Source organism: Nanorana parkeri, unplaced genomic scaffold, assembly GCF_000935625.1.
Source record: "Nanorana parkeri isolate BGI_ZX_2015 unplaced genomic scaffold, ASM93562v1 scaffold164, whole genome shotgun sequence".
NCBI lineage: Eukaryota > Metazoa > Chordata > Amphibia > Anura > Dicroglossidae > Nanorana > Nanorana parkeri.
This window is the reverse complement of record NW_017306432.1, coordinates 1555783-1571884: the sequence shown is the minus strand read 5'-3', so window position 1 is coordinate 1571884 and position 16102 is coordinate 1555783. Positions and strand designations below refer to the sequence as shown.

Here is a 16102-nt window from a genome sequence, read left to right as displayed (position 1 = left end):
TGGCTATACAAACTTCAGTTGAAAAATTGAAGGAACTGGGTGGAAAATTATCTGAACAGTGACTGATTGCAATCAGATGCAGTCTCTATTTGGGTATTCAGACAGTGGTGGGCAGCGGCTGTCTGAATACAATAGCTGGCAGGGGCGACTCTTCCATACATGCTGATTATAGTGGATGGGCGAGTCAACTGATTCTCCCATTTGATTGACAGTAATCTAACCTTGCAGCTCATTCAGCTGCACTGTCTGAACCAGCGGCGTATTTAACTTTGCTGCTGCCCTAGGCAAGGCAGCAGCGCTGCCCCCTCTGTGCTCCAGGCAAACGCCTTGTTTGCCTCGCGGCAGATACGCCCCTGGTCTGAACACCGAAGCATCTCTTCACCAGAGAAAATAGGACTAATCTCTACAGTAAGCCAGACACAGCAGTTCCTGAAGGGGGTTATATCAGGTAAGCTTATTATTAAAGGATATGTCCACTTTAAAGTGCATGTCCAGCTAAACCCTTTTGCTGGACAGAATGGGAAAGTCTAGGGAGGTAAAGGCATTTTTAATGAAACCCCAGATAGCAATAAAACTAGACAGGGATTCTAAACCTTCTCCAGTCTATCCAAAATGTTAAAACATGTTTTTGATGGACATACGCTTTCAATCTCATATTTTTATGTTGGGTGACAATTTGTTGTTTAAAATGCTAGCGTAGGCCCCCCTCTGCAAATGGTCTGATTTGATCTTAGTAAGTGAAAAGCAATTTTGCTATCTTTGGAGTGGTCACTTCAAAGATAGCAAAATTGCTTTTCACTTACTAAGATCAAATCATACCATTTACAGAGGGGGGGCCTACGCTAGCATTCTAAACCATAAATTGGCATCCAACATAAAAATATGAGATTTAAAGCGTATGTCCAGCAAAAACATGTTTTTACATTTGGTCAGGGCAATAGGCATCTGGATTATTCATCTGAATTATTTCTCATACCAGTCACGCTGTTTGGGATGACAGATACAAGTGGTTACATGGCCTAAAATTAGATTTGTGAGCTTTCCAAGGAGGACAAAGTTTAAGAGGATGACCTGACCATAGCTGTCTAACAGCTAATTAAGCATTTAATGTCCAGTAATGGTGCCTGATTAAGTACTTAATTATTTGTGGGTTTTGTTAAAGAGAATACCAGCTTGGATGAATCAGACCATAATAAAGAATTGAAAGTACTCTGTGTTGTTACAAATATCTGCAAATGTTAAATACTGCAAAATTGTCTGAAACACACAGAAAGGCTGACAGGGCAAAATTATTAACCATATGGCATGAGAAAATACCAGGAGGAACAACATATGCCATCATCTTTACAAAGGCTCTTGAAGTATCAATTGTATCCATTGGGTAATGTTCCATTTAGGGAATAAACTATAGCTGCAGGATACAGGAATGTCATTGCTGCATTTGAATGCAAGTTTTAAATGAGGTCTAAGTATTTTTAGACAGCCTTGAAGTTGAAACACATTCCTTGAGAGAGGAGAGTGTGTGTACAGGACAGGAAGGGGAGTGTCTCCAATAGGTCACAGGTGGACAAAAGGGGTTTAAACCATGCCCTTCTCTATACAGAGTAAAAGAAAAGGGTTTTGGCTGGAACAAAATTGTAGAATGCTTAGATCCTTTGTCAAGCTCTGATGTCCATCTGTGTTGCAAATGTGGGGATGAACCCTCAATATTTGACCATTGTTACCAAGACAGAAAGATAAGGGAAATGTAAAATTGTATAGTTGTCACCAGAACAGGAGTAAAGAGGATATCTTCTGATATGGACATCTGTTGGAATTTCCTTTCATTCAGGAAGCTTTCCATTTACTGCTTGTAGTTTTCTGGAACAGGAAGTGGAGGAAAATCACTGGGACGGGGACAGAGACAGTGATAAAATCTTACTCACATTATTCAAAGACAAAATATAACATTTTGGCAGGAGTTAGTCTTAAATGAAGGTGGTTGTGACTTTTAAGTAGAAAAGCTAGAAAGGTAAAGTAACCTTTATGTGTTAACATTGTGATTTACTTATGTGCAGTAACCACAGCAACTAATCAGAAATAAGCTATAGTGAAGTCTGACTAATTAAAGATGTCTGATAGGGTTACTGTACTTTATGGTCTCATGGCTTGGAGAATATAGCCTTTCTTTGTATTAACTGTGTAATGTTTAGTATTAGATCTGTGATTTAAAGTCTGTGAAGTACTGATATCTTTAGCAATGAAGAGATGCAGATGGGTAGAAGAACTCATGATATGTGCATGTCTCATGGTTCCTTTCCTATAGAAAAAATCAGCAGATTACACAGTGTTTTTATAAGTGGTGGACAAAGCCACCAAAGTGTCCTGTGCAAAAACTATTTTCGGTTGTCTCATTTTACTACCGCCCAAGGAAAGATAGATAGAGAGATAGATAGATAGATAGATAGATAGATAGATAGAGAGATAGATAGATAGATAGATAGATAGATAGATAGATAGATAGATAGATAGATAGATAACTCTCTCATGGTTCATAACATGCAGCAGTGAGCACCTCCTTCAACACTGTGTTACTGGCAACAGTTATGTAGAGTGCAGCCAAACATCCATGCAGGAAACACGGTGTAAAATAAATCCTTTTCTGCATACTTGTTATAGGTTAATGGCTGAAAGTATTGGTGAAAACGGATCAGCATGACAGACATGCAACTAGCATTTTCAAGACAGCCTCAATGTTTTTTTCAAGAAAGGATAACATTGTTTGTACACATGATCAGATTTTTAAGAGCACTTGATTAACTTCAATGATCCAGTCCTGGGGGTGGTTCTGTACATCTTATTAATTAGTAAAGAGATCAATATCCTTATTATCAGTTTGGTAGAGTAAAGACAACATTGTTCTTTTGTTTTGTGTTATCAAATGTAGCAAGTAATATTACCATTAAAAATGTAATTTTGGTTTGAAACATACAGCAAGGTAGACAAATTTGTTGGTACATCAGTTAATAAATTTATTGTGTAACAGATACTAATTGGGAGGACAGAAGTCACAAAGTATAAAGAAGGATGTAGACTGTGTTGTCAAAGTTTCTTCTTTCCCTTTGCAAACAAAGTTTCTCTCTTACATTCTCTATTATACTGATATCATTGTTTCCTATTGTATCTTTCTAAAACTTGTAACATTTTATAATATTAAGAGTAAATGTTTAACCCAGAGCTATAGCAATTCTATTATATGAGACCCAGGGCCGAATTTACTCTCTTTGCTGCTTTAATGCCAGGTTCCCCAATGCGCCCGCCTGTATGCAGGCTGCATACAAGTGATCTCGGCAAAGCAGGGCTAAATGTAGACAACAACTAGCCACCTGGGACCCGGAAATGCATGTCCTGAGCTTCGGGAGATAGGAATTCCACACCTCTGCTGCCACTCTACTCTCTGCTGCCCTGAGGCCGGGGCTTCGGTTGGCCTTGTGGGAAATCTGGCCCTGATTAGCCCTAATCATTGGCTGGTCACTCTAAAATTTCTCTGAAACTACAATGATGAGATCTTTTAAATCGTATACCAATCCAAAGAGCTCATGTAGATGGATGGATTCCCATTTATTGCAGTAAGTGTAATATGGTTGCGTTTGACCTTATTTGCTTTCTTTGAATGCTGTAGGTCATATTGAGAGCCATTTGCATTGCAAGCAAAGCAAGTCAAACACAGCCTTTTGATGCATTTCGATGTATGTGTTTACACAGCACTGCATTCTAATGCAAAAAAAGCAGTGCTTCACAACAACACCCATCTACATTGGCTCTAAACAATGTACCCTAACACCTAAATATCTCAAGTGGGAACGGTTTGATTTCCTAACTGCCTAAAGTTCATCATGACCTTCAGGGGTCAAGGCTGAAGGTCATGATGGCTTAACATAAATTAAAAGTATGAACAAAATCCAAGTTTACCTGAATTTAAATAATATTGACTTTTGTCTTTACTATCAAATTTACTAACAAGGTATCTATATTATCTTTCAGGAAACAGCATCAACCATGGTGGACACAGAAATGCCATTTTGGGGCATGAATTTTGGCATGAACACTATGGACCTGCCCTGTATTGACGACCACTCCCAGGGCTTTGACATTAAGCCCTTTGCCACAGTGGACTTCACAAGTATCTCAGCTCCCCAATATGAAGATATTCTAGAAGAAAAATCATTCTTATGCCGAAATGAACAGATGGACACTGATTATAAGTATGACCTAAAACTTCAAGACTGCCAAAGTACGCTGACTTCTTCAATGTTCATTACAGTTTTCTGGAGTCTTAGAATACATATCATAGAAATACTGCAGAACCTCCACCTAATACAACAGAGCAATAGATATAGCAGCCGTTGCTAGACCTTATAATTCTGTAATAGGAAGGTATAACCACCTTTGTCTCTTTTAGACAATGTCCTCTTCTTTTCAAGGTTTGCATTCATCTGTGTATAAATATGTAACATAAATGTTTGCATTGTGTAGAGTAATTCTCAAAGTGGTACTCTACCATGACACCCACAAAACCATGACACACACAAAACTTAAAGTGTATGCTTGGGCAAAATTTTCAAACGCAAATGCCATACATCTCTATAATACATGCACATTTCTCCATGTTTTGTCCCTTAAAAAATTTGCAAGTGTAGACAAATATTTGTTGATCTACCAGAAATCCAATGAGCCCCTAAATTCCTGGTTGACCGCTGCCTTTGTTGTGCTCAGATCCCAAACAGTGTTGTTGACCCTGCCTAGTTCTCCCCTGTTGGGCTATAGAACACCCCCTGCTTACCTCAATGCATATAGGGAGGTGTTCTGTATTCCACTTCAGACATACATTTCAAGAAAATGATGTAGCTGTTGTTGATGTGTGCATACATATGGTATCACTATTGTGGGGAACATCCATTTATGTTGCACAGCAACAGAATGCAAAGCAGAAGCCGTGACACAGATTTATTATATAATTGCAGCTTGAGTCATTAAAAAAACCTTCCCCTGACCACTTCCTAATTGTGCATCTGTTGGAGTGAAAATGTGTCAGGTCATGTTGAAAATCTGTTTCCATTTCCAGTGTTAATTCTGTCTCAGACCTGTGTGAGAAATGCCCCCCTGTACATTTCTTATTTAAAAACTAAATCAGGTTTTAATTTACTCCACTTACTGCCTGATGTCGAAAGTTAACTGTATTGTCATCACCCCTACCTACTGATACTTAAAGTAGTATTAAATTCTTCCCTTTTTGGCATATAACTACTGCTAGACAAACACCTAATCACTTACCTGTTCCAGCGCCGCTCGCTCCTGGCTGAAACACTTTCAGCTCCTGAACGGCTGTGAAGAAGAAGTATGCGGGTACAGTAGAGGGGAGGGGAGAAAACAGACACTAAGGGGGTGATTTACTAACCTAAACACACACACACACACACCAGGTGTGTGTGATTTTCACACAGCAAAACGTATTTATCAACCAAAAAGTCTCTAAAAGCATATTTCCACTAATGCCATATATGGAAAAATCATGCACATGATGCATATATAATGCTGCTTTACAGTTTAGACAAAAATGGTTAGCTCATGCATTTACATTCCTGCATTCATCAACGCAAGCAACACAACATAGAGCTAATTTACACAACATCACCTTGGAATTCCTTCAGGGCTTTGCACAACACACCTGTTGGGTGTGTACACATTACAAAGGTGTTTAGATTCCACCCATAGATCATGCTGGGAGAGAACACACTGCAGAGGTGTATACACGTTCGTGGTGTGTTTATAAGGTTAGTAAATCAACCCCTAAAGCTCAATGGATGCAGCCAGGAGCGCGCACGCTGGACAGACTCCGTGGGACATGAGGAGTCTGCGCTAGATCAGAGACCGGCAGCAGGGCTGGAGGGACTGTCAGAAATGAGTGGAGGAAGAAGATGATCGCAGCGAGAGGCATCAAATAAGGTAAGTACTTACAGCAGCATGGGGGGGGGGGATTCCACCTTAATGTCATTTTAACTTGCCTACGCGTGCCCCCCACTCTATTCGTGGTGAGTCTAATCCTTGTTCTTACTTACACAGAATTAATGACTTCCCTCATATGGCAGTGTTCATCCCTGGCAATTGGACACTCAGGCCTGAGCACTGCATCTTGGAAGGTAGGGGAGGTGTTATGTTCCCCATACCCAGAAACACTGGGTAGTTCTCAGTGCTCCCATAGACAAATAGAGGGGAGGAAATGTCCAAGGAAAAAAGTATCAGTAGTTGGGCTGGAGGAGGGTTGGCCATTCAAGAGAACCTGCCACTTTCCCCATTCTCTGTAACCAAATCTTTAAATCTCATGTTATTTACAGCTTTTTAAAATGCTCAGTAAAACTTTTTCAAAAACTCATGACAAAGAGCAATATGTTTAATGAAAGTGTAATTAAGGGAAAGTGCAATAAAATCAGATTGTAAGGAATAAATTGTGATTGCTTGCTATGGCTCAACACACTTGTCCTCTGTCTAGATGTATAAGTCTTGAAAAATGATTTCACTTACAGATTGATAGATATTTTTTTTATATTATTATTTTTTAACCCAGACTTGATAAAATTGGAGCCCCCTTCACCACCATACTACTCAGAGAAGACTCAGTCATTCAATAAACCACCAGATGAAACTTCCAATTCCTTCATTGCCATAGAATGTCGAGTTTGTGGAGACAAGGCCTCGGGTTTCCATTATGGTGTCCATGCATGTGAAGGCTGTAAGGTAACAAATATACTTCATTAGGGTAGAAAAAACATCCAGTGTAAACATATTTATATATTGTATTTGATCAACAAATATTAAGGTAACTTTACTGGCAATATGCACCTAAACATTCATCAAGGTGATTATACTTCTCTATCTAAAGCCGTCCATGCTAACCAAGTATTGCTGGAACATATTAAAGGTTTATCAAAACTCATATAATATACTCTTTATTAACCGATGGACTCTGGTGGGCTAAACCACTGATTATTTCCAGTACCCTCCTTCTGCCTCATATAACAGCATGTCAGACTCAATTGACAGGGCCACTTTATATTTACTGAGAGCCACACCTACTTCTCTTCCAGAAAAAAAAGTTAAGTGTTTGGCAATTAAGGTTACTGCAACTTACAACATTTTATCCCAGAAAAGGGGGCAATAAAACCGTTTATAAAGTATTAGGCTAAAAAAAACTATGTGAAGAAGTGTAATTTTTAATAGATGGAGAACAAATGGGGCCACATACAATTGAAATTTCTAAACTGGCTGAGGGTCACAGAGAAGGAGTGAGATAGCAGTGGAACGTGCCTGCCTTATGGCTTCAGCAGGTCGGTACAGCTGGGAATTTGGAGATATCACAAATGGAGTCCCCTATAGGTTTACTTTCACAGATTTAGACGTATAACCAGATCTGAATGATCCAAGTGTACCCTCTGTGCTCAGGAAACAGAAGACATGGTCATACGATAAATGTGTACACGAAGACATTGTGTGAACAGACTGGACTGGTTGTTAGGGAATCTATCTCACCTTCAGCCAATTCACCTTAGCGTGACTAATTTCAGGTTAGGCTCAGGTTTCACACAATTCTAGGCTGTCCTGTGGAAATGAATGGGCTGAGGGCTGTATATTTCATCATAGGATGAGTGAGTTTAAAGTAAGCTTTTTGCAAGCCTGAGCAGTTCAAATGAAAGCTGAATGCCAGGACCACCCTTTTTGTGCCATAAAATTGCCTTCTCAGTGTACAAATAATTCACCAAAAAGTATTTTTAAAAACAAATTCAATAAATATCTATGGCATTACTCACTTTCCACAAGCATTGCACCTACTCCAGGGTGTCGAAAGGAAGGATTTGCTCATAACAAGAAAACATAGACCAGCCAAAGTGTTTCTGGAGTTCAGACATTCACCGTTCATCAGAGCTTATGAATGCTGTGACTGGACTCAATAAGTTGCTTTTAGAACAGTATTAACTAGTAGCATACCAGAGTATCAGCTGTTTTATCTTCTTGTTATGCGCAAATGCTAATATTAAAATATTTTGCATCAAAAAGCTTTGGTCTGGTGCTCCCAATTTATACAATGCAATAATTTTTACACATAGATGTTAATCTTTGGATCCTAATGGGCACCCTGGTTTTGTTGACAGTGGCCTCACCGGAACTACTGCTCTCAATATGCACTCAATTAGATTTTCTTCAACCTTGAACTACCTATAACCAAATCCAGCTCCACTTATATACATTTTCCAATCATGGGTGGTTGATGACTGCGTGGAAACACAGAATGTATCCACCCATTGCAAGCACATTGTTGATTACACCATGGGTAGCTGTCTTATAGAGAGAACGTGGCGGCTACTGGTCTTATGAACCAGAAGACAGTGAAGTTACAGTCTGTGTTGGAGCTCTTTCAGAGTTATTTCAGGGGGGAAATAAATATACTAAAAAAAATTGTTGCAGGTCAAGTTAAGGTAAGGGGATTCCTTTAGAACGAAGAGTTACTAGTTGTGACTGGAGGTCAGCTGTAAACACTTAAAATATATACGAAGATGTTGCCTTCAGCAGTTATTAGAAAATCTCAACTTTTCTTGTACATTGTACAATTTAACCTTGGTCACACCCATTTCCACATCCAAAGCTTTACCTATTAGTCATTGAGGCTGCCCACCACTTTAAAGCACCAAAAGGGAGGTTTAGAAGATGATAGAGCAGGGCCAAGCTGACATTTGAAATGTCAGCTGATATTTGAAAAAATATCTGTCTGTACATCTGCCACAATTTTCACTTAAAGGAGGACTATGGGGTTAGGGCTTTTCCCCATAGTTCTCCTTAGGGTAACGGGAGGACACAAACTAGCGTCCTCCCGTCACCCTAAGCTCAGTATACCGCGAGCTACAGCTCGCGGTATACTGAGACGCCGCAGCTGAAGCGGATCCCGACAATTATGTCTTGATCCGCCTAGCTGCGTGAGTGACAGCTGGCTCTGCCTATCTAGAGGCAGAGCCAGCTGTACCTGCCCCCTTCCACGTCCGTTCCACCAGTCAGCGCTGGGGGATCGGAGCAGGGAGGGGGGAATCCAGTCCCTCCCCTGTCACGGCAGAGAGCCGTGACAGGATCGAGAGGTGAGCGAACACCGGTATGTGTTCGCTCACTTCCCCATCTACTGAGCCGACCTGTGACAGTCTCATTGTCACAGGTCGGCTAGAACTATGAGAGTGAAAAGCACTCACCTCATAGTTCTCTTTTAAGGGTCCAATTCTGCATTTCCTAATTATGTGCTCAGTTTGAATTGCCCAGGTTTGGGGGGGACAGCAACACGAGCCAATTAAATGTGCTGCAGTGCTCATGTGCTAAAGAGGAGGGAGCAGAGTGATAGAGAGATTAACTCATCAGTAAGTTTCATCTACTTTCATTGTCCATCCACAGGCTGGTAGAGGGACACGGCCTTAACTCTTAAATCTAACTTAACTCCAGCAGAAAAAAAAGGCAGGTCTCTTTCCCTACCTGATAGTGCTGTGTGGCAGAGCTGTGTAAATCTCAGGAATTGATGAACAAAAATACAAATGTGTCATTTGTCTCAAGAAAGCAGAAAATAGTAGGTGGCAAAAATAAGAAACAACACACACAAGTACCAGAAATGTAAAGTGCTCAAATGTTACCTCCCTATAATAACAAAGTCTATGTCTGGGTGGTCTTAGCCTGGTGACCTCCTGTAGTTCAGATTATTTATGGGTTGTAAGCATTAAGGATATTATCTATTGTTAGCTATGCCAGATAATTTCTCTTCAGAGGCCAGATAAGATTCAATATATCATAAGATATACTGATCGTAGACATTATACTACAATGGAAGCTCGAATTATAGACTAGCATAACATATATCCCTGAATATACTACAGATCTGTGAACTGCTGGATGGATAACAAATTACGGCCACATGTTTTATGAAGCAAATCATTTTTCTTTTTCAATGCAGAGGTTTTATCTGTGGTTGTGAGTGAATTATCAGGTCACTAGAGAGGCAGCAAAATAAAAAGGTTTCACAGATAAAACCTGAGTCTCTGTACACCTCAGTACCATAATATAATTTATGCTTGCTAAGCCAGAGCCAGCAAATAAAACATTCCGAGCTAAGGGTTTGTCAACAACAATTACTCAGTAAGTAGTGTTTTACTATAAAACATAACATCTAAATAAAATGAAAAGCTCAGAGTCTTAAAGAAGAAATCTTGGAATTGTAAAAACTTTCCCCTGCAGTGGGGCTATCCCCCACTCTTTTTTTCTCTAGGGGATGGAATAAAGAAGATATACTCACCTGATCCTTGATCCCACCAGGCTGCTAGACCAGACCGGTCCCTGCAACCTCTTCTCCCCTGGACTCCGGTGGTCTAACGACCACTGAGGTCATCATGTCCAATGCAGGTCCATTATCTTGCATTAGATGTGAAGACTCAGAGAGACATTTCACAGCTGGAGTGAAGGGGGAGAAAGGTGAATGCTGACCACTGTGGGACTGAGGATCAGGTGAGTATATCTGCTTTATTCCATCCATCAACTCTGCCTAGTATTCAGAGCCTAAAGCTCTCAACATTCTTGTGTCACCTCTCTGCCTCTAGCCATCAATGAGCCAGTGACTAAGGTCTTCCCTATGCTTTATATGTCAAAAATGATGGTTAAGCCCAGAATTGTTATTTTTTAACATTATTTTTTCTCTAAACTGTTTTTTTAAAATAACAAACAAGACAATTAAAAGATAGGAGAAAGGCTGTAGTGCAGAATAACACTGCATGATAGTTAAATAGTTTTTCCTATATATCTGTTCATCAGACCAAAAAAAGGGACAGAGGGATTTGGTTCCAATGGGGTACAGTTGGGAGGTGTACATTAGTATATAAAATGACTTGGACCTGTTACACTTGGGCATTGCAGTAAAGTAAAACACATACAATTTTCTAGCACATGACTTGTATATTCCAGCATATCATATGATTGTTATTTCTCGATCCATGTGTTTGAAATTTGATCCTTTGCACAAACTATCTTGGTTTTATAATGATTTTCTGTACTCTATAGGGATTCTTCAGGAGAACAATCAGGTTGAAGTTAATTTATGAACGATGTGAACTCAACTGTCGCATTCACAAAAAAAGTCGCAACAAATGTCAGTACTGCAGGTTTCAGAAATGTCTGGCTGTTGGGATGTCCCATAATGGTGAGTAGAAGGATAGCCTTTGTTGACTTCCGTCACCCACAAAGCTTTGTTCTATTCATAGTGCAAAGAAATAAATATCAGCTTCCAGTTCAGTAAAGGTTAACCTCGAGCCCATATCCTATTGGATGTTATAGGTCAGGGCTCAAAATTTCAAGTCCTGAGCTACTAGCCAGGCCTTAAGAGTTACTCGCCACCAGTTGCCCCACCTAACCCCAACCCTGCCTCGGCCTTAACTCCGCCCCTAAACCCACCCTCTTAAATTATCTTATGAAATTACACTTTTAAATGTTGAAGGCAGAATAAAGTTACAAAAATAAATATTAACAACAACAATATTAAGATAAAGCAATGTAAACATTGCGGCCCTCCACATCCCCACATATAAAATAAATACCCTCCCCCCTGTTCTCTGCCTCCCCCCATATAAAATAATACCCCACCGTTCTCTGCCCCCCACATATATATAATACTACCCCACGGTTCTCTGCCCCCACATATAAAATAATACCCCACCATTCTCTGCCCCCACATATAAAATAATACCCCACCGTTCTCTGCCCCCCACATATAAAATAATACCCCACCGTTCTCTGCCCCCACATATAAAATAATACCCCACCATTCTCTGCCCCCACATATAAAATAATACCCCACCGTTCTCTGCCCCCCACATATAAAATAATACCCCACCGTTCTCTGCCCCCCACATAGAAAATAATACCCTCCCCCTGTTCTCTGCCCCCCACATAGAAAATAATACCCTCCCCCTGTTCTCTGCCCCCCACATAGAAAATAATACCCCCCCCCTGTTCTCTGCCCCCCACATAGAAAATAATACCCTCCCCCTGTTCTCTGCCCCCCACATAGAAATTAATACCCTCCCCCTGTTCTCTGCCCCCCACATAGAAAATAATACCCTCCCCCTGTTCTCTGCCCCCCACATAGAAATAAATACCCTCCCCCTGTTCTCTGCCCCCCACATAGAAAATAATACCCTCCCCCTGTTCTCTGCCCCCCACATAGAAATTAATACCCTCCCCCTGTTCTCTGCCCCCCACATAGAAAATAATACCCTCCCCCTGTTCTCTGCCCCCCACATAGAAATTAATACCCTCCCCCTGTTCTCTGCCCCCCACATAGAAAATAATACCCTCCCCCTGTTCTCTGCCCCCCACATAGAAATGAATACCCTCCCCCTGTTCTCTGCCCCCCACATAGAAAATAATACCCTCCCCCTGTTCTCTGCCCCCCACATAGAAATTAATACCCTCCCCCTGTTCTCTGCCCCCCACATAGAAAATAATACCCTCCCCCTGTTCTCTGCCCCCCACATAGAAAATAATACCCACCCCCTGTTCTCTGCCCCCCGCACACATGACAATCTACTCTCCCCCAACCCCCCCCTTCCCAGCCCACATAAAATAAAAGAGCCCCCTCACCTGCTTGCCGTTATGCAGGGAGTAGGCACGAATCTGATCCCTCGTGATTAAGTCAGGTACGGACCGGGATCGCGTACCTGACTATGAGAGCAGCCGCTCCTTGCTGTCCTGTCCTGGCTCCGTTCCTTTTCGGCCGGAGCTCTGCAGTTCTGAGCTCCGTTCTCTGCAGTAAGGTCTGCAGACCTTACCAATCCATCCTTGCGAACGGGGCTCAGAACTGTCAGAGCTCCGGTGATAGATCGAAAGTAACGGAGCCAGGACAGGACGGCAAGAAGCGGCTGCTCTCATAGTCAGGTACGCGATCCGTGACCGCGTGCCTGACTGAATTTCCACTCGCCCTCTCTTTATTTTGGCGAGTGGAAATTTTGAGCCCTGTTATAGGTCACTGTGCAGCATTCTCTATGCTGCTAAAGCAAAGCCCAAAGGGCCAGCCATGGGCAATTCAGCTGCTGGGGACACATTACCAGTGAATTTGATAACCTGAATGTTATATATGTATATTTACTTTTTTTATATGTACAGTATAAACCTGTTTATTGGCCAGCACAGCCAGAGAATACCAGTGTGTGTATTGTCCATATATAAGATGTCTCTGCAAGTGACGCATCCAATCTGAACAGAGCCATCCCTCTTGCCTCAGACGGCAGCTTGTAGAGGGCGGCAGACAGAGTGGCATGAATCTGAGCATTGTTTTTTATGATTGGACAAGGACTGGGCCAGTACTGCTTAGATCAGGGGTGTGCAACTCTTACCCGCCAACTACAAATCCCAACATGCCTTTGCCTCTGGGAAGCATGCCTGTAACTGTCAGTCTTGCAATGCCTCATGTAGTTTTACAACAGCAGGAGGGCCAGAGTTGCCTACCCCTGGCATAGATGGAGCAGAAGTTGATCTAACCCTAAAACCTGTTCTGAAAAAGTATCACAGCCAATACTCAGCGGTGTTTATAGTTACAGTGACCCAGAGAATGAGAGATTAGCATGATAGCCAGGAAAACAGCATTTTTAGGCATAAGCAATGGAAGCCTGTACATTTCTGAAGAAGTAGCATTTTTACTAAACCCTGAGTCAAGAGATATACAAGGCCAATAGCTGGACTGCTGTAAATGTAGCGCAGCTTAGTCCGATAAATCAAGACTAAAGGCCTGTTTATACCAGGGGGCTCACTTCATGGTGCGTATAACAAGCACATCAGTGTGCGTTGTGTACCCATGCTTCAATGTGCTGTAACACTGCATCACAGTGTTTACATTTACTTTGTTTAATCTTTATTTACAGTTAAAAAAAAGGTTTTAACACTATGCGCAGTACAAGCAGCACAGTACAACATGCTAATGCACATTGTAACACGTGGTTGTGCATTCTCTTGCATAAAATGCAGCAATCCAAGGGCCAGTTCAAATTAGCATGTCTGTTAAAATGCTCAATTTTACCAGGCAGACTAGTGCAATGTGGCAGCTGCGACTTGTCCATGGCCGGTTCATACTATAGTGGTGCCCTGTGTTTTTGTGCAAAGGAAAACGCAGGTCACCGCCAGAAAAGTTGACCCGTCACTTTAATTGCCCTCTTTAAGGCCAACTTTACACCAATGCCTTGGGGCAGCATGCGATGCCGCTGCATGAATGTGTTAGTGTATTGTGGTGCTTTTTATTCTGAATGGTACCCCAATTCACTAAGGCATCGGACCTGTGTTGAAGCCAGGGGTGTATCTACTGCAAGGCAAACTAGGCATTTGCCTATGGCGGCACTTCCCAGGGGGGCAGCAGGAAAGGCCACCCAAACCAATGAGGTGGACAGGGCCGGACTTGCACTTGTGGGCCGAGGCTGGGGGGCACAGAATCAGGCAGCGGCGACTGCCTAATGAGGCAAACTAGGCGGCCGCAAGTCCCCAAGAGTGGCTGCCTAATTAGAGAGCTGCCCGTTGGAGGGGAGGGCCCAGTGAGATGCGGTCCGGCTGGCTTTGTGCTGGAGGTGGAGGAGAAGCAGCAAGTGGTTCGGGGCTGGCCATAGCATGTGATCTGATGGTGGCATGTCCCAGAAGCAGGCTGGGGACTGCAATGTATCTGTTGGTACTGATGGCACTTCGAGCTGCAGGTAAGAGGAGCAGCACATGTATGCAGGGAAAGGGACTATGCACAGCCCACCTGAGACCATGCACAGCTCTCCTGAGACCCCGTGTGCGCTGTATCCAGTGACTGACAGGTTGCGCAAAATGACCTAAACAGGATGGGGCAAATTTAGATTGATGGGGGTGCCTGAGTTTAGTCTTGCCTAGGGCAGCACAAAACCAAAATACACCACTGGTTGAAGCGCATGGTAATACACTGTCATGGGTGCTGGGTTGACTAGAACATGTCAGGGCCAGTTTTTGGTGTACTAAGGGGCATTGGTAGCCCGTTCAAAATATTTTGGCTGTCTGATATAATCCACATTAACATGCATGTGGTAACACACTGCAATGCACCAAAAAGGTGTGAAGGTGCCTACAGGCTTAAGTTGCTTCTAATGTATTTATTATAGTATTTTTAAGTGAGCCATTGTCTACTCTGCAAAGTACTGGTCCAGTTTAAAAAAAAGAAAAGGTTTGTTGCTTTCAGGTAACAGGGGTTTGTAAATTATTAATATCCATGCAGCGCTTTGTAATGAAGTTTGATAAGCAAATCTGGTAAAGCTGCAGGTATTTTTTTTATTTTTAGAAAATTCTTCCCCAAATTGATCTCCTGGAGCAGTTAAATCTGCTGTCACTGGGAATTTTTCTCCTTTGTGAGTTTGAAGACTTTTTTAGAAGTATTGGTTCCTCTTGCAGCACAAGCGACGTGCTGGAACAAGGGCATCCGTGACAGAGATTGTTTAAGTGTAAAAACAGGGCCATTAAGTAAGCGTGAACACTAGAAAGGCCTGCTCGGGGAGAAGGAGACCTGCTGGAATTACCTCATTCCTTCACTTCACTTCTCGCCACTGACATGAAGCCAAACAGGCTGAGCAGGTTGAGTGGACAGTGCTTTTAAAACATCATGTGAAAAAGAAAGAAAATACCTTAACGGCCCAGCGAGGGCTGATAATGGTAACATCAATACAAACCTTTTAGTGTTCCAAAGCTTTACATGAAAAATTTCACTTTCTAAGGCTTATGTGCATGTAGTGAACGTGTGTTTTTTCAACATGCAGTTATGTGCTTTTGTTTGTGCATGTATGTTGTGGGTGCATAATATGCAAAGAAGCACAATCAAATAAGAATACAAGTTTTTTTGTGTGTAGATGCAATGACAAAAGTTCCTGATACATTTATTATTACTTTCAATGGACCTGCTTATAGTGGACCTCTTAGTAATTGTACAAGTCTCCATGAAGTCTCTCCCCCCCCCACCCCCCCTCTCTCTCTCTCCCTCCCTCCCTCTCTCTCCCTCCCTCTT

The 16102-nt window shown here is 42.0% G+C and overlaps 1 protein-coding gene across 2 annotated transcripts in view; it reads left to right on the top strand.

The window, feature by feature from the left end:
- Positions 1-4018: 4018 nt before the first annotated feature.
- Positions 4019-16102, top strand: part of PPARG (peroxisome proliferator activated receptor gamma) — a 52343-nt gene continuing 40259 nt past the window's right edge. For both annotated transcript variants that reach the window (XM_018554556.1, XM_018554555.1), the window contains exons 1-3: positions 4019-4273; positions 6605-6774; positions 11113-11251. In XM_018554556.1, the coding sequence (XP_018410058.1) occupies positions 4039-4273; positions 6605-6774; positions 11113-11251 (544 nt within the window). In that variant the 5' untranslated portion in view covers positions 4019-4038. The remainder of the gene's footprint in view (positions 4274-6604; positions 6775-11112; positions 11252-16102) is intronic.